Source organism: Camelus ferus, chromosome 18 (assembly GCF_009834535.1).
Source record: "Camelus ferus isolate YT-003-E chromosome 18, BCGSAC_Cfer_1.0, whole genome shotgun sequence".
In the NCBI taxonomy this organism is placed as follows: domain Eukaryota; kingdom Metazoa; phylum Chordata; class Mammalia; order Artiodactyla; family Camelidae; genus Camelus; species Camelus ferus.
Window position 1 is genome coordinate 28,844,175 of NC_045713.1, and position 23,842 is coordinate 28,868,016.

A 23,842-nucleotide genomic window follows, 5' to 3' on the forward strand; every position below is an offset into this window, starting at 1 on the left:
CATTCCTCATGCCCCCCTTCCCTGGGGTGGGATGTCCTTCCCTTCCGTGCCCTCTGCCTTTCTCAGACCTCCCCTGGACAGGCCCCCCTCCAGTGTCACCCATGCCCCAAGCCTCCATAAAGAAAAAACCCTCATCTCTCCCTGCTTCTCACACGGAACACTTCTTGACCAGGGCCTGGGGTTTGTCCCTACATCAGCCAACTTTCAGACACCAATTGGGTGTTCTCCAACTCAGTTCAGTTCTGACACCGTCTACCGGAGCTCTAATTCTGCCTAAGCTTCTAATCATGGTTTGGTCTTTCTGGTGATCAGCCCCCACCCGGGAGCCCACCCAGAGTCACCTCGTTAGAACAAAAGCCTCTCTGATCACCTAACTTTTTTTCATTGTAAAATACGTATGCTGTTTACCATTTGGACAAAAGAGTACAATTTAGGGGCATTTAGTACATTCATAAATTTGTGTATCCACTCTCTAATTCAGAACTTTTTCATCACCCCAGATGGAAACCCCGTACCCAGGAGCAGCCACTCCTCAGCCAGCATCCTCCCTCCAGTAAAACAGCACATGTGTAGTTAGCCCTGGGAGTAACAGTTATTTCTAACCTGCTCCCTTGAGGGGGTCCTGGTTCTCCCCATCCGAGCAGCGTGGGTGGCACAAAACCCTAGGGTTTGCGGGAGCTGGGGCTAGCTGGCAGGGCTGGCTTTCTCTGTGAGGGGCGGTCCAGCGTCTCCTGGGTTTCATTCCAGCTCTTCATGGACATTCATGACGGTGGCTCTGGCTTTGAGAATTCCGGACGCGTCTCAGCAGGGCCTGCGTCGCTGAACTACTCCGTGAGCTGCCGTCACCACAATGGGCACCTGGAGCTCTCTGGCTGGAGCGATCACAACAGCCTGGTCCTGTTGCAGGCGGGGTTCCCGGGTGAGGCCCACCTCGATGCTGAGCTGCAGATGCGTGGTAAGGAGCCGGCTTCTCCCAGGCCGGGGCCTGCCTGCCAGCCTCAGGTCTGGACCCAGGGGCCCTGAGACCCACCCCTCACCAGCCCAGTGGGACCCTGAGCTCCAGGACTAACCAGGGACGCCTTTGTCCTGGGAGCCTGATTCCCAAGGGTACATTCATTTCCCAGGGCTGCCAAAGCAGCACTCCATAAGCTAGGTGGCTTAAAACAACAGAAATTAATTCTCTCACAGTTCTGGAGGCTGGAAATCAGTCATCAAGTGTTGTTGGGGCCATGATGGCTCCAGAGTTTCTAGGGGAGACTCCTTCCTGCCTCTTCCAGCTCCTGGGGCCCTGTCACTTCAGTCTCTGCCCCTGTGTCTCTACCTCGTCTCTGTTTTTATAAGGATGCCAGTCACTGGTTTAGGGCCCATCCTCACCCAGTGCCTCATCTGGGCTCGATGACCTCTGCAAAGACCCTTTTTCCAAATAAGGTCACGGTCACAGGTACTGGGAGTTAGGACTTCAGCATGATTTTTTAGGGGGAAACAGTTTAACCCAAAATGGAGGAGGAGGGGAACATAACAGTAGTAAGAACCGGCATTGATTGAGTGCTTACTGCATACACACCAGGGAAGCTTTTGCTACGCAGGAGCTCAATGAATCTGCTCAGACATGCTATTCACATCAAGGGAAAGTCAAAGCTACTCATGGGGCCTCTAGGCCCTCAGGATCTGCACCCTCACCTCTCTGACTTCTCTCCTGGCCCCTGCTCATTCCACTCCTTGTTATTCTTCCAGCACTAGAGGCTGGCTTCTGCCTCAGGACCTTTGCACAGGCTGCCCTCTGCCTGGAATGCTCTTCCTCCATGTATCTGCTTGGCTCACTCCCTCACCTCCTTTGGGTGTTTTTCAGATGCTGTCATCTTCTCAGTGAGGCCTCTCTCACTCACCCCATTTATTTGCACCTCCACCTTCCTCCAGCTCTCTCCATCCCTCTCCCTGGCTTTGTTGTTCTGAGATACTGTGTGATTTACTTATTAAATATCTTTATTTCTCATCGCCTATCTTCCCCCAGGGCCCACACTAGAATGTACATTCCACAAGGACAGGGGTGGCTTTTGTCTGTCTGTGTGGAGTGGTAATAGTAGGTGTTAAGTTAATCATCTGCTGAGTGAATGCATGAACATATGAGGTCGGGGTTGATGACAGCATCCCCATTTTGCAGGGGAGGAATAGAAGCTCAGAGAGGTTGAGTCACTTGTCCCAGGCCACCCAGCTGGCTAATGATGAACCCAGGCAGTATGGCTCCAAAGCCACCCTCTGACCCCCATGTAGACTGTGAAGATTAAGGTCCCCGAGTGGCCCCCAGGTACCTTGGGTCATTCTCTTCTGGCCTCACTCTTCCATCCCTGGCTCTTAGCTTCCTCGGGGGTGAGTGGGGGCCTGGATCGGACAGGGGACTGTCTCAGTGTGAGCTGACCTCACAGACCACTCTGAGGAAGGGTTTGTTGGGGACATGGTGGGTAGGTGATGGAATAGTCATCCCAGGGATAATTTCCACCCCGCCCCAGTTCCTAGGGCCCAGGAGGCCTGGTGTTGCTGGCCTCCAGCCAGGGCGACCTCCCACCTCCCCCACCACCATCCACATTGGGCTGTCCCAGTCCCTCAGGGGACATTTTCTTGCCTGGTGTCAACATTCTTGGTGTCCCCCACAGTCAGGAACCTCCCTGAGCAAGAGGACTGGGTCCCCTTCCACCTGTGCCCCCTCCCTCCTCATGGCCCACATGTAGCAGGCACACTGGGTGAACGTTGGATAATGATGAAAGGAAACAAACCCTTTCTGAGACACACTGTGTGCCCCACGCGCAGGTATTCACCTGTGTGTTATCTCAGTTAATCCTGGTGATGTCCTTTGAGGTGAGCAGGCAGTGCCCACTTTATAGGTGAGGGAATTAAGGCCCAGAGCTGCCAGGCCTGCCTGTGTCTGCAAGGAGGGGCCACCCGCCCTGCCAGGCCCAGGTGGCAGGTGATGGGGCTGGGCCAGAACCTGGAATCTCCTTTTCTGGAGGGTTTTACCTGCCTGCCCAGATGAGAAGTGGCCCAGCTCGGGGGCAGGGGACTGGAAGAGAGTCCCATACAAGGTGGGAAGGGGCACAGATCCTCCAGTCTGGGTCAGGCTCGCTGCAGGTCAGTATCATTGGATATTGATGTGATATTTGATTAACCCTGGAGAGAAGTATCATTCATTCATTCATTCATCCTGTCAACAAGTACTGGACACCTGTGATGTGACTGGAGCTGTGCTAAGTGCTGGGGACACAGAGCAGGGAGCAAGACAGACTAAAGGCCCTGCCCTCATGGGGCTGACCTTTTGGCTGGGGAGAGAGCAGGAAGGGTTGGCAGGTACTTTGCATGGGCAGTCAGGGGAGGCTACTCGGAGGAGGTGTCATTTCAGCAGTGACCCCATTGAGAGAAGGAGCTGGCCAGATCAAGATTGGGAGGGGAGTGCCTTGCTGCAAATGATGTCACAGGGGCTCAGAGAGGTGAAAGGCTTTCCCAGGGTCGATCCCACTGGTATCCTCAAGGCAGGGCCCCTCCCACAGCCTCTGGTACCTCCCTAAGCCCGGAAGGGAGGTGAACCCAAGTTCCCAGCAGCCTTTGCCTCTCTGCCCCTAGAGACGCAAGCCCAGGCCTGTGTGACCTTCCGAGGCGGGGAAGCTGGGGTCAGCGTGGACGTGGCAGTCCTGGTGGCCCGCCCTATGAACGGCTCCCTGGAGCTGATGGTGAATGCCAGCCACACGGCGCGAGCTCTCCGGACGCTGGGCCTGCCCTTCACCAGCCAGGTGAGGAGTGGGTGGGCCAGCCTCAGGCAAGGCAGGCTCCCTCCTAATTCTGTCAACTCCCATCCTGTTCCCAGGGGCAGAGGACCACTACGTGCACGATCCTGATGTGGCTGCTCTTGCTTTGTGTCTCTCCATCACTTTACAGTTTGTAAAGGTTTTATTGTTAATAACAGTTGTGAGCAGTGTCTGCTGAGCAACCTCTGTATTCCCAGCTGTGGGGCTGGTGTGGACTGGCCCCCTGCAGCCCTGTGTTCTGGCTCCCGGTCCTGTGTGCTTTCCCACTATTTCACTCTTTAATCAGAATCAAAGCCCAGCTTCCATTTGTAGAGTGCCTACTGTGTGCTCTGCTCCCCAGTGAGGGACAGAGCAGCTCAGTTGTTACTGACGCCATCTCCAGAGGTCAGTCCCAGCTCTGCACTTGCTGGCTGTGTGGCCTTGGGCAAATTCCTTAGCCTCTCTGTGCCCTCAGTCTCCTCATCTGTGAAATGACGCTCATAATTGTACTGACTGTGAAATGAGGCTCATAACTGTACTGATCACGTGGGGATTGTGAGGACGGGATGAGTTAACACCACTGATGCACCTGGGCTGGTGCGTGGCCTAGAGCAGATGCTTTAGAAGCTTTTGCTGCTCTGGTGATGGTGCTGATAATGGTCACTGTAACCACCACCACCACCACCACCACCATCATCATCTCTGGGTCACACACGACAGCTGAAGTGACCTGCCCAAGGTCACAGAGCAAGTAGGCATTGAAATAGGGACTCTGGCTTGGTTCTGGGTCTTCCCCTGAGATGCTGGCCTCCCCACCTCTGAGAAGGGGAATCAGCTGTGGCCCCCACTGACCGGGGCTTTGCCCTAGCCACTGTCACTTGGAGTGAACTCACCCTGCTTGGCTGGGCCCTCCCACTACCCCGCGAGTCACAGAGCACATTCTAGAACCTCTTTCTCAACCTCCTGTTTTGGATTATCCAGCCATCCCCCTGCCCCTCACTCCACTCGGCCATGCGGAGGCCCCCGGGGCCAGGAGGTCACTCTTCATGCAGAGCTGGTGTTACTATAACCCGCAACTGAGCGCCCCCAACTTCCCTCTCCCCCACTTCATCTGAATCCCCTCTTCCTGGACTCAGGGCCAGGTGGTGAGACCCACGGGGAGGTTGTTCTTTGCTGATGCCTGGGGTGCAGGTCTGTGTTGGGGGCCCACAGTGGGCCACCTGGGCTGCAGTGAGGGACAGACCCAGGCCTGTGCACGGGTCTTCACCATCCAAGAGGTTATTAGATGGGGCCAGGCCTGCTGAGGGGCTGTCATACCCTGCTGGGCTCGGGGCACGGGGAGGTACTGGGGTTGCAGGTCATGGCCTGGCCTGTGAGCGTCCTTGGGCCCCTCCCGATGCCTCACAGCCCCCCGATCTGCTCCCTCTTCAGCTCCTGTTTCGGCAGCTCTGGGCAGAGGAGGAGATGAGTTCCTCCCTGCAGCTGATCTGTGATTCTCAAGCCAACCTGGTCCTCCATGTCCGTGGCCAGAACCAGGTGCTCAGGTAAGGGGTTCTCTACACTTTGGGGGTCCTGAAAGGAGAGGAACAGGTGAGGGAGACTTCAGCTGAGCACCCCTATCCCCAACCCACAGCACCTCCTTGAATCTTCCCCACAGCCCCACTGCACCGATGTGGAAGGGGAGGCTCAGAGAGGCCAAGTGACTTGCCCAAGGTCACACAGCTAAGAAAATAACTTCAATCTCTGGGGGCAGGACATCCATGTGGAGTTCTTAGTCTCACAACTAAATGCATTCCAGGCCTCAAATACGTATTCATAACTATTACGGCCCTTGAGTGTGGGGACCTACTGGGCGCCTGGCTCAGGGATTGGGCATCTTACATTCAGATGAAGTCGGGTGGGTCACCAGATTCCAGCATACGTACCAGGTCATTGAAGATGAGTAAGCCACCTGTTACAGTTGTAGACTAGTGGTTCTCACCTAGGGGCAAGTGTGCCCACCCAGGGGCATTTGGTGATGCCTGGGGAAATGTCTGGTTGTTACAACTGGGCAGAGGGTGCTCCTGGCTTCTAATGGGCAGGGGCCAGAGGTGCTTCGTACATGCACAGGTCAGCCCAAAACGATGAATCACGTGACCTGGGAGGTCAGCCATGCTGATGTTGAGACACCCTGGGGTAGGGGAACCATCAGGATGGGACAGCACCCGGGGCTAGCAGCAGTGGGGAGCTGTGAGCACCCGGCCTGAAGGATCCAGGGAGCGGTGCTGTGTGCACAGGGCTGCCGGGAGGGAGCCCGGGTTTAAATCCCACCCTCCAGATCCTGCTGAAGTTCCCATTGACCAAACCCGAGGTGGCCATTGGTAGGTACTGCCCTGGCCCCTGTACTGAAGGGGAAGCTGAGGCTTGGAGACTGCACCTGAGGCACTTGCCCAGTGTGCCAGAAAGGCAGAGGCTGAGCTGGGATTCAAACACAGGTCACCTGGTGCCAGGCTCCAGCCTTAACCACTTAGCCCCACGGCCCTCTGGCCTCAGGGCGTGGGAATGACCTTTCGTCCAGCTGCTGCTGTGTTCCCGGATCTCCAAGCCTCTGCTGGGGAGGTTGGCTTGGTATGACCCGGCCATGGGCAGGGGCCCTCATGCCAGGCCTCTCATGCTTTTTTCTTCTTTCTAGCAAAGAGCTGCAGCTCTCGGCCCAGCATCACCTCCCCATCCTCCTAGGCGGCTGCCCCAGCAGAGCCTTGGCCTCTGCCAAGGTAACTGTGTCCCGCCACCCCTGAGCTCCTAACTGGTTCCAGATGCCCTGCCCGAGGCTGGGGGTGGGGGGGCCACAGGGAGTGTTAACACATCCACATCTGTCTGCCGGCCTGCAGCAGGCCCCTGTGGGCCACCCTCGGATACCCCTGGCTCCAGCTTTCCCAAACAGGCCCAGGTTTACATTCCTGGGCCAGCCCCCTGCAGCCCCCAGCCGGGCCCACGACACCCTCAGGAGTCGGGGGAGGCTTGCCCACCCAGTGCCTGGCACCTGGCACTGCCTCACCCGGCCTGGCATGCTCCTGGCTGCCAGATCGGATGACACGGGCCTTTTGAGCTGAGCCAGCATCACCTCCCAGGTGTCCCATCTGCCTGCCCAGGGCCCAGGGTCTCTGTCTTCCTGCCCTTGTCTGCGAATCCCGTTTTCACCTGGAACCCCCAGGAATCCCTCATCGATGCATCTGTGCTGTGCATGTGGCATCTAGGGGTACTAGGGGGAAGCAGGAGGGCCTGTGAGACCCAGGCTGGGGTCCCCCCTCCCTCTGTGAAGCTGTTGTTTATTTTTGTCTGCCCCTCTCGCCCAAGTCAGGACATCTTGGAGGGTGTGCCCAGCACCTGGCACAGGGCCCAGCACATAGTAGGTGCCCAGTGAAAGATGGTGAGTGAATGAATGAATGAATGACTGGGTGAGTAGATGACTGAGTGATTACACTCACCGACTGGTCACTTCATTATCCCACCAGCCACCCAGTTTGTTAAAAGCCCTGCCTGCCCTGTCCCAGGCTGTCTTTCTTTATAGAGCACCTACTGTGTGCCGGGCCCTGTACCGGCATGTTCACCCACCACCTCTGTGCTCCCTAGACTTCACTGTGCAATCATTCAGAGAACCTCTTAGTTTTCCCCCGGTCTTTATTTTGAATAATTTCCAACCTATAGAAAAGTTCCTGTAAGACAGTGAACTTACGAACTGGGTTTTTTTTTTTCCAGTTTTGTTGAGATATAATTGACATACAGCCCTATAAAGGCTTCAGGCATACAGCTTACTGATCTGACTTACCTGTATTGTGAACTGACCACAGAAAGTTTAGTTAACATCCAACATCTCACAGAGATATATAAAAAAATCTTTTTCTTCCTTGTGATAACTCTTAGAATCTACTCTCTTAACTTTCAAATATACTATTCAGCAGAGTTAACTATAGTCATCCTGCAGTACACACATCCCTGCTATTTATTTATCTTACATCACCAGTTGTTCATAGTTTGCTGTATCTTCCTGTTGATACTTACATATGTTGTATACTTTTATTTGTACACATACATATTTCTTCTGTATTATTGTGGGTTAATATTGAGATGTTCCTGAAGAAGTCATACCTCATTACTCCTAAATACTTCAGCTAGTGTTTCCTATAACAGGGGTGTTTTCTTGTATAACACAATAGACTGACAAAATTCAGGAAATTTAACATGTGACATAATACTGTTATCTAATACAGAGTCTGTAATAAAATTTCCCAGTTGTTGCAATAATTCTTCTTTTGCAATAATGCTCTTTCGAGCTTTTTTTTTTTTTTAATTGACGTATAGTCAATTACAATGTGTCAGTTTCTGGCGTACAGCACAGTGTCCTAGTCATGCATATATGTACATGTGTTTGTTTTCATATTTTTAATTAAAAAAATCACTTAATTGAGGTATGGTCAACACATAAAAAGCTGTACATATTTAATATGCACAACTTGAAGAGTTTGGAGGTAAGTATACACCTGTGAAACCATCCCCACAATACAGATTTTATACTTAAACATATGTTTTCATATTTTTTTGTTAAAGGTTATTACAAGATATTGAATATATAGTTCCCTATGCTATACAGAAGAAACTTTTTAAAATCTGTTTTTATATATAGTGGCTAACATTTGCAAATCTCAAACCCCCAAATTTATGCCTTCCTCACCCCCTTCCCTCAGTAACCATAAAATTGTTTACTATATCTATGAGTCTGTTTCTGTTTTGTAGATGAGTTCATAGTGTCCTTTTTTTTTTAGATTCCACATATGAATGATATCGTAAGATATTTTTCTTTCTCTTTCTGGCTGACTTCTCTTACAATGACAATCTCTAGGTCCATCTATGTTGCCGCAAATGACATTATTTTTATTCTTTTTTATGACTGAGTAGTATTCCAGTGTATAAATATGCCACAGCTTCTTTATCCAGTCATCTGTTGATAGACATTTAGGTTGCTACCATGTCTTGGCTGTTGTGTATAGTGCTGCTATGAACATTGGGGTGCATGTATCTTTCTGAATTAGGGTTCCCTCTGGATATGTACCCAGAAGTGGGATTGCTGATAGGTCTATTTTTAGTTTTTTGAGGAATCTCCATACTTTTTTCCATAATGGTTGCACTAAACTACATTCCCACCAACAGTGTAGGAGGGTTCCCTTTTCTCCACACCCTCTCTAGCATTTATCATTCATGGGCTTTTGAATGATGGCCATTCTGACTGGTGTGAGGTGATACCTTATTGTAATTTTGATTTGCATTTCTCTGATAATTAGCAATATTGAGCATTTTTTTCATGTGCCTCTTGGCTATTTGTATGTCTTCATTGGAGAATTGCTTGTTGAGGTCTTCTGCCCATTTTTGGATTGGGCTGTTTGGTTTTTTGTTCTTAAGCTGTATAAGCTGTTTACATATTCTGGAAATTAAGCCTTTGTCAGTTGCATCATTTGCAAATATTTTCCCCCATTCCACAGGTTGTCGTTTTATTTTGCTTATGGTTTCCTTTGCTGTGCAAAAGCTTAGTAAGTTTAACTAGGTCCCATTTGTTTATTTTTGCTCTTAAATTTATATTGCCTGGGTAGACTGCCCTAGGAGATCATTGCTAAGATTTGTTTTGTTTGTTTTAAATGCAGGATGCAGTCCAAGATCACCCAGAGTATTTAGATGCCATGTCTCTTTACTTTCTTAATCTAGAACAGAGGTTCCTGTCATGGGCCAGAGAGTAAATATTTTAGCCTTTACCCCCAATACTGTCTCTGTTGCGAACTACTCATCTCTGCGTTGTAATAGAAAGCAGCGATGTGCCAATGGGCGTGGCTGTGTTCCAGTAAAACTCTTCTTTACAAAATCAGGCAGGGGCCAAATTTGACCCAAAGACTGGCCCCTGTTCTAGAAATTCTCCTCCCACTGCCTACCTCTTTTTTCCCCTCTCCAACCTTGTATTAAACTTTTCAGGTGCTGCAAAATTAATTTTGTAGTGAACCCCCCCATACCCATCACCTAGATTTTCTCATTCGTATTTCTCTCTAGTTGCTTTCTCACCTCGCTCTCTATCCTTCTTAATTTTTGATGCACTTCAGAGTAAATCGCAGATACTGATATCCACCCCCCGCCAAACATTTCATTATCATTAATCACCTTCAGGAAGACTTCCTTCATTGACAGTTTTGCAGGGTCCACGCAGTTGTTTTGTGAAAATCCTCCGTTTAAATCTGTCAGATGGTTTGTGAAAGATGAGATTCGGGCTGAGCAGCTTTGACAGGGGGCTCACTCGGAGAGCGGTGCTTCTGGGGAGCTCTTAGTAATACTTGACCCTGTTCCCAGAGGTTCTGTTTTTCCAGGGCTTAGGGGGAGGCCCAGCATCTATATTTTTAGCAAGTGTCCAGAGTGATTCTGCTCTTCAGCCAGCCTGGAAGTTAGCACATTATTTCATATGGTTTTCATACCAACCTATTAATAAAGTAGGTATCATTATCCCAGTTTATGAGGTTAGAAAGTGGAGGCTCAGGTGGTTGAGGAACTAGCCAGGGTTCATTCACCCCACACCCGGTGGAGCTGGAATTGGAGCCCTGGTCTGTTTGGTGCAATGCCTTTGCATTGTCCCCTGTGCTAGGCTGCCCCCTGCTGTCTGTAGTGGTAATACAACTAGAATTCTTGCCTGCTGGCCCCAGACGGGTAGCTACGTTCAAGTCAGCATTAAGCATGAAGGGCAGGGGGAGATTTTTGTCATGGCCACACCTGGTGATCTGAACTGAGGTTCTGGACCCTCGTGTCATCAGAGTTCATCCTGTCCAGGGAGCTGTGGGCTTGGGCAGGCAGAGCCAGTATCTTCCTGAATGTCCCACCAGAGACCTGGATGAGGAGATCTGACTGGCTTTTCTTCTGACCCAGCTACGATACTCTGAGGGTGGAGCCGAGAGCACGTTTGTCTTGGTGGTGGAGAAGCGACACTTCCACGTCAGCACCAGGCTGGTGGCTGCTAAGAACCGTCTCGCCAACATCATCAAGCTGGAACAGACCTTCCCCCAGGTGCGTGGAGGAGGCCAGGGCAGGCTGGAGGGCTCCTGGGGCGGCCCTTAGAGGAGAGAGGAATTGTCCCGGTTCCTGGGAGGACCTCGTGCAGCACGGGCTGTGAAGTAGGCAAAATTTACTGGAATGGATTCTCAGCTGATTTCAATGTCCGTCTGTCCTTCCTTCCTATTGCTATTTTTTCAGGCCAGGCACTGTTCCAGAAGCTGGGAATGTTGCCTAGAACAGGATTGATGAATCCTTTCTCTCATCAAGTGTACAGTCTTGGGAAGATTGGGGAAAAAGTCAAATAAATATACCAGATGGCAATACATACTATTTAAAAAAAAACAAAACAACCACAATGGAGTGATATGAGTGGGAATTACAGGGAGTTATTTACATGTCCACAATGGAGTGATATGAGTGGGAATTACAGGGAGTTATTTACATGTCCAGGGAAGGCCCCACTGAGGAGGTGACATTTGAGCTAGCCCCAGATCACAAGCAAGTATCAGCCATTTGAAAATCTGGTGAAAGGGCATTCCAGGCAGAGAGACCAAGATGTGCAAAGGGCCTGGGGCAGGGATGAATTTGGCCTGTTTGAGGAATGGCCACTGGGCTAGAGCAGAGTGGGTGGGGGGAAACAGTAGGCCGTGGTGGGAGTCCAGTCATGCAGGGCGTGTCAGGCCACAGAGGCTAGTTTGGAGTTTATTCTCTCTGAAATTGGAGGCCTTTTGAGGACTTGAACCAAGAGATGCTTTCAGATTCCTCTGGCTGCTCTGTGGAGAGGGGCCTACAGAGGGCAGCAGAGACACCAATGAGGAAGCCAGCAAGGAGGGCAAGAATGACAGTGTCTTGGACCAAGGTGGGGGCAGTAGCGATGGGTTTTTAGAGACTTTTAAGAGTGAACCCCTCTTCTCCTCCCCACAAGCGTCCCCCTACAGTGCCCTTGAGCCACCCTCCACCTGTGGCACCCACCGGCAGGGAGAGTACCCTTTGCTGAGCCTTTGCACAGGCTGTTCCTTGTGCCTAGAATGCCCTTCCCTGCTTTGTCCACCGACTTCTTTCTCTGTGTTCCTTGGTCCCTTGACTATTCTTGTCATCTTGTCTCACCATTTCTGTCTCTGTGACTCTCCCCACCAGCTGGGGAAACCTTGAGGGACCAGAACCAGTCTTGGTTACCTTTCTACCCTGACGCCCAGCACTGGGGCAGGAATGTACTACCTGCTCACTTAAAGGTTTACAAACTCCTACTACCAATGGCAGTGGCGCCCACATGGCACCCTCCAGGGGTCTACCCCTCAGCTGAGCACACCACTCCCGTTATCTCACCATTGACACTGTTATTCTTACCCCATTTTATAGACAAGGAAACTGGGGCTCAGAGAGGTTAGGAAACTGGCCTAAGGCCACACAGCTCAGAATTGTGGAGCCGAGAGGTAGCTGTCCTCTTTACAGGGGGCGTCAGTCTCCTGTTTGTCGCACCCCTTCCACTCCCACGCACTCCTCCATTACATTATCTGCCCAGCCTAGTAAGCCATTAAGCTCCATAGACGTTCCTTGTGTTTTCTCTCCTGAGCGCTTCTCTTCTTTCTTACCCTAAGCGGGAACGTGGGCTAGGCTCCCGGTAACCCAGCTCCATCTTCCTCTTCCAGCTCAGCACTCTCCCTGGGGAGCTGGTCCTGCAGACCTCATACGAGCGAGCCCGTGGCACCTGCGTCCTGCACCACATGGTGCTGTGGGACAGCCAGGAGGTGGCCCTCAATGGGAGCCTCTCTGGGCCCTTCCTCAAGCCCACCAGGACTCTCGGCCTGCAGGGTGAGTGTCCCAGGGGTGCTAGCAGGGGTGGCCTGTTCACCTGCTCATTCACAGTACCATCACTGAGCATCTGCTTGTCCCAGGAGCTGTTCCAGACACTAAGAATCTATCAGGAAGTAAGATGGTCCAGGTCACCACCCGCAGGGAGGCAGGCAGTGAGCAGAGACACGCACTGAGCAAGAATGTCAGGGTGTTTCCACAAACGAGAAGGGCTGTGAAAACAAATGGGGTCTGGTTTGGGGGCATGGGTCTCCCCCAGGTGGGGTGGTGTCACCTATCTCAGGAGGTGACATTCATGACAGGAAGGAGCTGGCTGTGGTGGAGCTCTGAAGAGAGAGACATTGCAAGCAGGAAGGACAGTAGGTGCAAAGGCCCTGGGGTGGGAATGAGCTTCATGGCTGGAGCAACAGCAGTGAGGCCAGTGGGGCTGGAGAGGACAGAAGGGAAGAGAAGTGGGGAAATGAGCCAGGAGAGGTCGAGGGATCCAGGTCACACAGGTTCTCAGCCCCTGACGAGGTGTTTGGGTTTTACCTGAGTGTGATAAGACCAGAGGGCTGGGCTAGCGTGTGGAAGTGGTGGCAACCCCGAGCATCCTCAGTGGAATTTCGGAGCTGAGGCTGACGGACTAAAGGCTGGCAGTGGAGGTGAGTGCTGTCCCATGGGGCCTCCCACAGTGGCACCTGTGACCTTTGAGGTTCTCCAGGAAACAGCCCCCCAAGAAGGGGCTGTGCAGACGCTCAGACTGTCACTTTGTGTTGGAGGAGGCCCCTTACACAGAGCAAAGCCTGACCTGCTGGCCTGCCAAATGGGAGGCACAGCACACGGCTTACTGGGTAGCCCAGTGGAATTCCCCAGGGTCACAATTGCTACCCGTGTGCCCTACAAGGCAGAGGAAATGAGATGATCCTTAGCTTGCCAAGGGATGTGTATGTGTGTGTGCACACTCAGGGGGCCCAGGGGTGGGCTGAGCAGCTCATGGACCCTGCTGTGTGGTTACAGAGTGAAGGAGGTGGCAGATCAGGAGGTGTTGGGGGGGGCACATAAGCGTGGTCAGCGTTCCCTGGGCTGATGACAGGATGACACCTTGAAAACCAGTTAGTGCCACTGTCTCTGGGCACAGCTTCCCAGAGTCTGTACAGGGACTGGAAGCACCCCTTCTAGGAGGCTCAGAGGGCACCAGGGTGTCTGCAATGGGGTCTTGAGTGGACTCTTGCTCTGGGGTGGGGGTCTAGGAAGGTGGGACCAGTTGGTGGCTTCACAAAGTGGGGTGAGGTGGTACAGGAGGTCAGGGCAGCTGGACTCAGCCCTAGGGGATGAAGGAAGAAAATCTAGGGCAAGGAGACTATCTGCTGTGAGGTCTCAGCTACAGGGGTACCACCAGTGTCACACCCCAAGGTGGAATGAGAGCAGAAGACAGCAAAGTGTGGCCAGGTGGGTGTGGGGCATCCCAAGGGGCCTGGGTAACTGTGTCAGGGACCTGAGAGTGGCATAGGTAGGGGACTGTATCAGTCAGCTGTTGCTGTGTAACAAATGTCTCAAAACTCATCATTGCTCCTGAGCGTAGGGGTCAGCTGGGCAGCTTTTCTGGTCTTACTCAAGCATCAAGGTCAGCCCCAAGTTGGGTAGGTGGTGTACTGGTCTTGGCTGGGCCTTCTAACTTGTTTGGGGGCTGGCGATCTGTCAGCTGGTCTAGGACAGCCTTGGCTGAAATGTCCAGGTGCTGTTCTGTGTGGCGTCACCATCTGGCAGGCCAGTCTGGGTTTGTTCTCGTGGTGGCTGGGCAGAGGTCCCCGAGAGCCAGTAGGGCTCGTAAGTCCTGGACTGGGGGTTGGCGGTGTCAACTTCACCCAATTCCAGAAGCTAATCACAAGGCCAGCCCAGGTTCAAGGGCCAGGGGAACAAATTCCACCTCCTGATGGAGGAAGTACGAGGCCTCGTAGGTGTGGAGATTTGGGGCTCTCACAGGGACATCGAGGGACAATGTTGAGTGGTACAGGGACAAAGTGAGGGTGGAGCTTCTGAATTTTGTGCAGGTTACCTCAGCATGTGGCCCCCAAATGGTTCCCTCCCTGAGTTGGTACCTGTGTCAGCTCAGAGTCACCTGCCCCCTCTCCATCTCAAGCTGATGTCCTCAGCTCATGCGCCTGCCCCTCCCTGTGTCCCCCCACCCAGTGGAGCTCACCCACGCGCTGCCCTTCTCCCTGCCGCGGCGTTGCAGCCTCCGCCTGTCCTGCGAGCATTCTCGACGTGGCCACCAGGATGCGCTGGTCGTGGGCTGGGATGGCGAGGACCAGGTAGGCACGCCGGGGCTGGAAGGAGACCCAGGACTCCCACTCTGCAGCCTGAGCTGGACAACTGGGTCAACCTGGCAGGGCTTGGTCCCCAGGGGACCACAGGAAGGTCCCTGGGTGGAGGGAGGGTCCTTGGGTCCCAAACCACCTGAGTAATAACAGGAAGACCCAAGGCTGACCTGTACCGAAGGCCTCTCATGTGCCAGGCACGTCAGCCCCATTTCTAGAAGCTGAGAGGGAAGCTCAGAGAGGCACGGTGACTTGCCCAGAGTCACGCACCTCCTGGAAGGCAGGGCTGGGTTTTGAACCCATGAAATGCCTCCAGTGCCTCTTTCCTTCGCCACCACGTGTCCCCCCAGTCCCATCTTTGTCACAGGCTTATCCCCTTTGGCTCCTCTGCAAGCCTCAAGTTACTCCTTTGCAAAATGGTCTGAAGCCCTTGGAGGGGCTCCCACAGGGCTGGAGCCTTGTGCTCAGAGCCAGCGGCCCTCACACCCGAGGCCTTGATGGAGAACGTTGTCTGCCCTGGGTCAGGAAGGGGCCGGCCTCTCAGCCTGTCCCCTCCCCAGGTGGCGCTCTCTTCCTCTCTGCGGCTGGGGAGGGGCGCGCTGGCCGCCCACCTGGCTGTGGCTCACCCCTTCAACCTCTCCTGGCGGCGTGCTGAGGCCAGTGGCCTTGCTGAGAGCAGGGGCGGCAGGCAGAGCCGGCAGGTGAGCAGGGAGCATCCTGGCGGCCCTTGGTGTCGGAGTCTTGGGGGTCTGTGAGCTGCATGGCTGAGCCCATGGGTGGGGCATCTGGGACCATGTGCAGGGGAAGAGGATACTGTGTGCTCATCAGTGACAAGGATGCCTCTGGAATCAGATTCCCGAAGCTTGGGACCCTCGGGGGTCCTTCCTTCCTTTCTTCACTGATCTCTTATTAAGCACCAACTGTGTGCCAGGCACCGCTGAAGCACAGACACAGTCCCTGGATGGATGGAGCTCACGTGGCAGTGGGGGGAACAGCTTACAAGCACATCTAATTCATCATTTATGTGCTTGTTTGTTTAGTCAGTAACTGCTGGGGTTGGAGCAGGGCGCTGGGCTCTGCATCTAACTGGGAGGCTGTGGGCAGCTCACAGCACCTCTCTGAGCCTCAGTTTTTTCCTTCTGTGAAATGGGAGAGAGCAGGCCAGTGTGTGCCAGGCAAAACAGGCAAAAAGACCAAAACTCAAGCAAATGAATGACTACAAAATTAATGTTGTGATAAGCACCATGAAGAAAGTAAGGAGGATGCTAAGAGAGAGAATAATTGGGGGTGGTGGTGGTGGCTGCTTTAGATGAGGTGGTCAGTAAGGGCTTCCTGGAGGAGGTGGCTGGTCAGCTGAGGACCTGTGGAAGAGGAGGAGCCGCCTGTGGCAAGCTGGAGGAACAGCTGCAGTCCAGGCAGAAGAAAGAGCAAGTGCAAAGGCCCTGAGATGGGAGCAGGCTGGGTGCTTCGGGAAGAGCCAGAGGTGATTACGACCAGAACAAAGTGACGGGGTGGGGCAGGTGACAAAGGAGATGAGGTCGGGCAAGCGGGGCAGACTGGGCAGGGCCCTGTCTTAGCTCAGGCTGCTATGGCAAAATACTACAGGATGGGTTGTGTAAACCACAGACGTCTGTTTCTCACACTTCTAGAGGCTAGAGTCCAAGATCAAGGTGCCAGCACAGTCAGGTTCTGGTGAGAAACCTCTTCCTGGCTTGCCGCCCTCTCACTGTGTCCTCACATGCCAGGGAGAGAGCTTTCTGGGGTTCCTTCTTATAAAGACACTAATCTCGTCCTGACCTCCCCCCACCCAATCTAAACCTAACCAGCTCCTAACTGGCCCTACGTCTTAATGCCGTCACACTGGGGATTGGGGCTTCAACATAGGAATTTCTAGGGGGGGACACAAGTTAGTCCATAGCAGCCCCATGGGCCCCAGTGAGGGGCTCAGATTTCATTCTGTCTTGGGAAGTGACAAGTCTGGATGTTGAGAATGAGGAGCTTTCCATCAAACACTTCTAGCCTCCTGGGCTGAGCGTGGTTCTGAGCTCTTGCAGACAAGAGCGGGAGGAGGGGGCAGTGTCTCTGCTCCCCCCACACCCCTTCAGTCCCCTGGAGGGGTGGGCAAGGGCACATTAGCTTCTCCACCCCCCCACGCCCCCTCCCACCAGCCTTTCTATCCCCCCCACCCTCTTACCCACCTCCACCCCCCACACACAGATGGGGGCATCAGCCTCTCCTCCGCCCTGCCTCTCCCCTCCCCCTGCTACCGGCCCTATTTCCACGCAGGTGCAGCTTGCCTGGAACGGAGGGCAGCCTGTGACTGTGCAGCTCACCTGGGCCAACAGGTCGTCGGCGCACAGCACCATCTGGGATGCTTGCCTGGCCGCCTCCCAGGGGCAGGTAGGCACTGGCTGCGTGGCTGGCCAGGCACAGGGCTTTCCCTAACTCCGGGCCCTGTGCTGGCCCCCACGTCACATACTCCATCCTCTTCCCCGTCAGCTCCAGGAAACCTGGGGCCTGGGTGCCCTCAGGGCCTGTGGGGCCTTAACACAGTCCTCGACTGTGTTCAGTGAGTGGCTCGATCTGTCCTGGGACCGGCGCCGGGTGCAGCAGAGCCTGACATATGAGGTGAGGCCTGGGGAGCGGGGTGGCCCCACCCACTGCAGAAAGTGCTTGGCTCTGGGGCCAGATGGTCCTGGGGGTAAGTGCGAGCTGTGCTGGGGACCCTAGGCAACTCATTTCTCCACTGTGAGCCTTGGTTTCCTCATCTGTGAAATGGGTGCAGTAATCCTTCCCTGACTGGAGCAAGGCGCACAGCACGAGGCAGGCACTCAGAGAGCAGACAGGGAAGGAGCTAGTGATGCCAGCAGGCTTCTGGGGACGGATGGGGAGGGGTGGGAGCTCAGGTTCCCAGAGGTGTCAGGTCAAGGTCTCCCCAGCATAACCACCTGCCTGGGGCACCTGATGGGGCCACATGCTGCTCTGCAGACCCTGGGGCAGGGACAGGGCCATGGAGAGATGGGGACAGCTAGCCCTGAAAGTCCCTTGCCCCTTCTGAATCTCTTTAGGCCCAGTCCCTCAGGCTCCCTGCTGGGAGCATAAATGTTGCAGTGAGGCTGCCCAGGGCTCTAATAGTGGCGTTTCTGGCACCTGTTCTCCTCTCATTGAGAGTCTCCCGAATGCAGCTGGCTGTGGGCATCCTCTCTTATGAGACGAGCCCCCATCCCATGGTGCTTTCTCATTTCAGAGGCACCAGCCATCCCGGCCAGACAAGATCCGCGCAGAGGCCAGGCTGGAGCACGTCCTCACGGCCTCCTGCGCCACGCAGAGCTTCCGGGGAGACGTGGAGACTGACTACACTCGCTGGCTGCGCCATTCCCTGCAGCTGGGGCTCTGCCGCCTCCCCAGGGTGAGTCTGTCTGGGGGAAGGGTCCAAGGACCCCGGGGAGGGAGGAGAGAGGAGGGTGCCCACCTGGTCACAGCTCTGCCTGTGCTGCTGGGCGGTCACGGGCCGGGCTGTCTCCTCTCTGAACATCCGGTGTTTCGTCTGAGGGATGGAAGACACAGGAGGTTCCAGCACAGAGAGTGAATGTGAGATTTAAGACGTGACACAGGGAGAGTGCTCAACTCGTAAACGAAAGCTGCTCTGGTCCTCATCATTGTCAGGGGGAGTTGTTGGGACCCCTTCCCCCAACATTTCCCCTGGGGTTGTTAGCTGGTTGATTGGTCTTTCATTCCTTCCATCTTCGCATCCATCCATCTGCCCACCCTCTGATCCATCCATCCCCACATCCTCCCATCTCTCCCTCCATCCCAGGGGTTACAGACTTTTTCTGTAAAGGGCCAGATAGTAAATATTTTAGGTCTTGCAGACCATATGGTCTCTGTTGCAACTACTCAACTCTGCCATTGTGTCATGAAAGCCACCATAGATGATATGTAAACAAATGGGTATGGCCATTCTCAATAAAAATATATTTACAAGAACAGGCAGGGAGCGATTTGGCCCATGAGGCATAGTTTGCCAATCCCCAATCTGTTCATCCGTTCCCTCAGAAAGCATCTGTGGGTCTTATGCCAGGCTCTCTTCTAGGTGCAGGGACAAGGATGGTGAAAGGGACAGACCAGGTGCCTGCCCTCCTGGAGCTCACAGTCCAGCGGGTAGAGGAAGATAAACAAGATGCATGATATGCAGGCAGGTGTGGTGAAGGTGGTGGAGGAATGAAGCAGGGAGAGTGGACAAAGGATTGCAGGGGGCCTTGCTGACAAATGCAAACTGCACCAGGAGCAGCCAGTGCAAAGGCCCTGTGGCAGGAGCATACTGCTAGTGTTTGAGGAACACAGGGTGGCCCTCATAGAGCAAGGAAGTGAGGTTAGGAAGATAACAGAGACCCATAAGACCTGCCAGAGACTGGTTTCTCCTCTAAGTGCAGTGGGAAGGCAGAGGCTTTGAGCAGGGGGATAATGTCTGATTTGCTTTTTTTTAAGGTCAGTCTGGCTGCCAAGTGGAGAAGCTGGGGCAGAAGTGGAGGCTATTTTGAGTCTTAGCATGAGACCAGGGCATGTTGAGGAGAGGACGCTGTGTACCTGCACCTCTCTGACCACTGACACCTCACCCTCTCGTTCTAGGCCCTCTTGGTCTCTGGGGAGCACACCCTGGGTGGTGGTAGGCTCCTGCTACACTCCAAATGCCAGCTGGGCCTTGCCCCAGACCCAGACCACGGCCTGCACCTCAGCCTGACCCTCCGCAACCACAGCAGGCCCCGAATGCCTGACTTCTCTGGGGAATTAGAGGTGGGTGGCTGGGTCGAAGCTGCCCACCCCAATGTCAAGATGCCCTGGTGTCCCTCTGTCCCTGTCTGGCCAGTGGACCACCATTGCCTGGGCGGCCCTGCCATCTCGTGGCCACTCCTGGAACTGCAGGCAGACACCGGGTAGAGACCAGAGTTTAACTGTAGGTGGGACCCTCCCGGGCCAGGCCCCAGCCCTGAGACAGAGCGCCCCTGCTGCCCCAGCATGAGCCCTTTCTATAACTGAGAGGCACTGACTGGACTGCTGGGGTTTGAATCCCAGCCTAACCTCTTCCTAGCTAGCAACTTGCATCCCCTCTGTGCCTCGGTTTCCTGTACCTATAAAGTGGGGTGTAGTCATTCCACCTACACTACCCCCGGTGGGATTAATATTGCAGGGTTAAATATGTTAATATGTGGGCTTGGAGCCAGCAGGGGCCAGAGGCCAGGGGAAGGGGCCCGGCCCTACTCAGGCCTCTGCCCTCCCCCTCCCAGCTCCGTGGCCCCAAGGCTCAGAGGCTTGGTCTGCTGGGCCGGGTGTCCACCTCGGCTTCCCAAAGTTTGATCCAGCTGGAGGGAAATGTGGACAATGGGGACGAGAAAGTGAGGCTGTCGGTGTCCCAGGCCCCGAACTGCCTCCAGGCCTCAGTGGCCCATGAGCAAGGTGAGTGGGGGGGCCTGGTATGGCTCAGTGGCTGGGGCAGGGCCCCAGCCTGGCCCAAGGGAGGACAGAGATTGGGGTGCTGAGAGCTTAGAAGACAAAGGAAACCCTGAGAGGGCTTCACGGCACCCGCAGCGTGGAGGCGATGCTGCTCCCTGTGGCCGCCTGCGTTGACCGTGATGCCAGGAGGGGGGACGAGGTCCAGGTGTGTGGACAGAGGTGGGCAGAGGCTGGGGACAGGGAAGAAGCCAGGCTGCAGGGGGTTGAGGAGGTTGATTTAGGCAGACCCTCAAATCTAGGGCCTTTGAGACTGCCCAAGGGCAGTGGGGAGCTACAGAAGGCTGTGGAGTGCAGGGGGAGCAGGCAGCTGGGAGGCAGATGGATGAGTCCTGGGTGCAGCAGCAGGTCCCGTCCTGGTCCCAGGGAGCCAAGAGGAGAGCGTGGTGCTGCGGGCCTGTGCCCACCGGTGGACGGCTGAGGTAGAGGCCCTGCTCCAGGACAGTGGGCGGCCTGTCCAGCCCCTGGGGCGCTTGACCCTGCAGGCTGCCAACCAGAGCCTCCGCTTGGCCGCACTCGGCTGCCAGGGGACCCTGCTGGGCCACATGGAGGTGAGAGGGCTGGAGGCTACTCCTACTGCCCCCCCAACCCAACCCCTTCCCCCACCCCGCCTAGCAGAGGCCACAGCGCCAGGATGCCTGAGCCCTTTGGGCCCAGCCATGCTGGGAAAACCAGAGGCAGACGTCCAGTAGTGTGGCAAACATCCTTGGGCCCTACTGCTGGCACCAAGTGTGTTCTGTCCTTCATTCCCACGAGCCCCAGCCCGTCCCTCTGTCCGCAGTCCCGGATTGCTGCTCTCGGGTCCCAGGTGCAAGCTCGGCTGGAGGAGAAGATCCGCAACTTGGACGCCTACGTGAGAAGGTTCCAGCGCCTGGTGGGTGGCACTGGGCATCAGGGCACACTTGGAGAATGTGAGGGAGGACGGGGGGGAGGGACCTCTGTATGGGGTTACCCCTCTGGCCCATCCTGGATGCCCCTCAGACACAAGACGGTCTTTGGAGCTCTCTGTGCTCTAGACCCTCCCATTGACCCTCCATCTCCCTGCCCAGATGCAGCCGACAGGCACCCTGGACAGTGCAGCAGGCCCCCTTCCGTGGCTGTCCCGGGAGGGCCTGGGGGCCGTGTGGGGGAGTGGCCGGGCGGTGGCCACACTGTGGGGCCAGAGCCAGGCCAGGCAGACGCTGATACAACGTGTGCCGCTCTACCTGGGGAGGCTGCAGGCGGGGCTGGAGCAGCTGCGGAATGAGCTGGAACGTGAGTGCACCCAAATCCATGCCCAACCCCAGGGCCCCTGCCCCCAGTCCCCTCACACTTGGCCGGGGGCACTAGTTCAATCAGAAAGGCCACCTGATTTCTGGCGGGCCTGCAGCCCAACTTCATTTAGACCCTCTGCCTTATTTCTCATGGACCCTCTGCCGTATTTCTCTTTAAGTACAACGTGTTCATTCTTGTAGGTCTCCAAGCTCTTATCCCTCATGCCCGCTGCCTTATTTCTTTTGGGACTGCCACCCGAGTTTCTCCAGTCCCCACCTGATTTCTTCTGGGGATACAGCCTTATTTCTAACAGGCTGGCCGCTGTAGCATTCCGGGGCTACTTCGGGCTCTGTGATGATAAGCGCCAGTGAGGCCATGCAGGGGGCTAGGGATTCTGCCTGGGTACTGACTAGCTGCTGTCCTGAGCCCTCCTGGCGGTGCTGGAACCTCCGGCCTCTCCCCCGTCCAGGAACACCAGGGCTGACGGCTGGCCCAGCGTGGAGCCCCCAGGACCCTGCCTGGCACCAGGGCGGGTGTCCTTATGACTGACTGCTGCTTGGGCCAGACTGGCTGTTAAATGTCCTCTCAGCCCTGCTTGTGCCTCTGTTTCGGAATCCCAGGGCCGCCCCCAGCCTAGCGGATTCACTAGGACTCCCAGTTCTCAGCAAGGCTGTGATTTGTCACAGGGAAAGGATACAGGTCCAGGTTGGCAGAGGACCATGTGCAGGACGAAGGCCGAGAGAGCCCAAATACAAGCTTCCAGAGTCTTCTCTCCCAGGGGGCACACAGGATGGCCTCAACTCTCCAGCTTTGAATTGTGACAACACCTGTCAAACGTCCAGCAGGGGAGCTCGTTGGAGACCCCATGCCCAGGCTGTTCCCGGGGGGGCGGCTGGTCACACAGGAGCCTCTGCTGGGCACAGACTGACCTTCCAGACTCGCAGAAGGAAGGGGTGTTCAGCCTAAACCACACTGCCTGTGCCGTCCAGGCACAGCGAGGCCCCCTTATCCGTGCTGGGAAGGGTGGGGACCCTCCTGAAATCCAGGCTCCCAGACGCCAGCCCAGGGCCGACCCTGTGAACAGGCCTTTGTGGCGGGAAGTCCCAGGCTCGCAGGGCTATTTTCCACCATCTCTAGTGCCGCCACCTCATTCCAGGTCACAGGCTCTTTATTTCTTGGAATCCCTGGTCGTCAGGGGGCTGGTTTTCCTGTCTGGGCTTGGGATGCAGGCTATGGCATCTTCCCTGTCCCCAGACCCCGGGAGGCCTCACGGTGGGCTGTGGCTGCCTCTGCAGGGCCCCTGGCCACGCTGAAGGACGCTTACTTGGAGGTGACACTGCGGCCCTTGGACGAGGTGTGGCGGGAGCGGGCCGAGGAGGCCATGCAGTGGCTGCAGGCCTGGGTGTCCCGGATGCCGGGGCCCTGGGTGTCCAGGCCCATCGGGGCAGCACTAGAGTCCGTGAGGGGCGCCCTGGAGCTGGTGAGGTGGGGCGAGGGGGCGGAAGGCGGCCCTGCAGGCGGGGATGGCGCTGCTGGCTCTCACACCCCGACCCCTCCAGGCCGCTGAGCAGATGCTGTCTTGGATGGAAGCCGTGATCTCACAGGCACTGAGGAGGCTCTGCAAACCCTTGCTGGACCTGTACCGCTTCTCGGCCAGGTGACTTGGATGTGTCCCTCCCTGAGGGGCTGCCCCACCCCAGGCACCTGCTGGATGCCTCCATCTCATTTGCTCCTCCCAACAGCCCTGCTACAGAGGCCTTCCCAGTACCCATTTTACAGATGAGGAAACTGAGACTTAAGACTTCATTCCACAGGTTATCTTAAGAGTATGCCCTCTAAGCAGGCGTTGTTTTAGGTGCTGCAGATGCAGTGGTGAACGGGACAGATCTGGCCATCATGGAGTCCATGGGTGACTGGGGAGATGGTCACTGAAAACAGGGACTAGGTTATTGACCCCAGGGGCCAGCACACCTTTCCTATAATAGACCTGAGAGTGAAGTGTTCCGGCTTTGTAGCCAGATGGTATCTCACATAGCCTTTGTTTATTTGGTTTTGTCTTTTAAAGAATCCTTTAAACATGTAAAAGATATCCTTAGCTTGCAGGCTGTCCAAAAATGGGACACAGGCTGGATTTGG

General features: G+C 55.1%; 1 protein-coding gene across 4 annotated transcripts in view; it reads left to right on the forward strand.

Moving 5' to 3' along the window:
- The window catches only part of LOC102515882, a 111,706-nt gene that overhangs the window by 77,511 nt on the left and 10,353 nt on the right, over positions 1 to 23,842 (forward strand). For all 4 annotated transcript variants that reach the window (XM_032460786.1, XM_032460787.1, XM_032460788.1 and 1 more), the window contains 18 exons: positions 748 to 955; positions 3,613 to 3,779; positions 5,205 to 5,317; positions 6,445 to 6,526; positions 10,707 to 10,844; positions 12,482 to 12,644; positions 14,817 to 14,938; positions 15,505 to 15,645; positions 17,231 to 17,344; positions 17,444 to 17,572; positions 18,192 to 18,353; positions 19,574 to 19,738; positions 20,230 to 20,398; positions 20,819 to 21,003; positions 21,234 to 21,326; positions 21,502 to 21,706; positions 23,002 to 23,186; positions 23,266 to 23,363. In XM_032460786.1, coding sequence (XP_032316677.1) covers positions 748 to 955; positions 3,613 to 3,779; positions 5,205 to 5,317; positions 6,445 to 6,526; positions 10,707 to 10,844; positions 12,482 to 12,644; positions 14,817 to 14,938; positions 15,505 to 15,645; positions 17,231 to 17,344; positions 17,444 to 17,572; positions 18,192 to 18,353; positions 19,574 to 19,738; positions 20,230 to 20,398; positions 20,819 to 21,003; positions 21,234 to 21,326; positions 21,502 to 21,706; positions 23,002 to 23,186; positions 23,266 to 23,363 — 2,639 coding nt within the window. The remainder of the gene's footprint in view (positions 1 to 747; positions 956 to 3,612; positions 3,780 to 5,204; positions 5,318 to 6,444; positions 6,527 to 10,706; positions 10,845 to 12,481; positions 12,645 to 14,816; positions 14,939 to 15,504; positions 15,646 to 17,230; positions 17,345 to 17,443; positions 17,573 to 18,191; positions 18,354 to 19,573; positions 19,739 to 20,229; positions 20,399 to 20,818; positions 21,004 to 21,233; positions 21,327 to 21,501; positions 21,707 to 23,001; positions 23,187 to 23,265; positions 23,364 to 23,842) is intronic.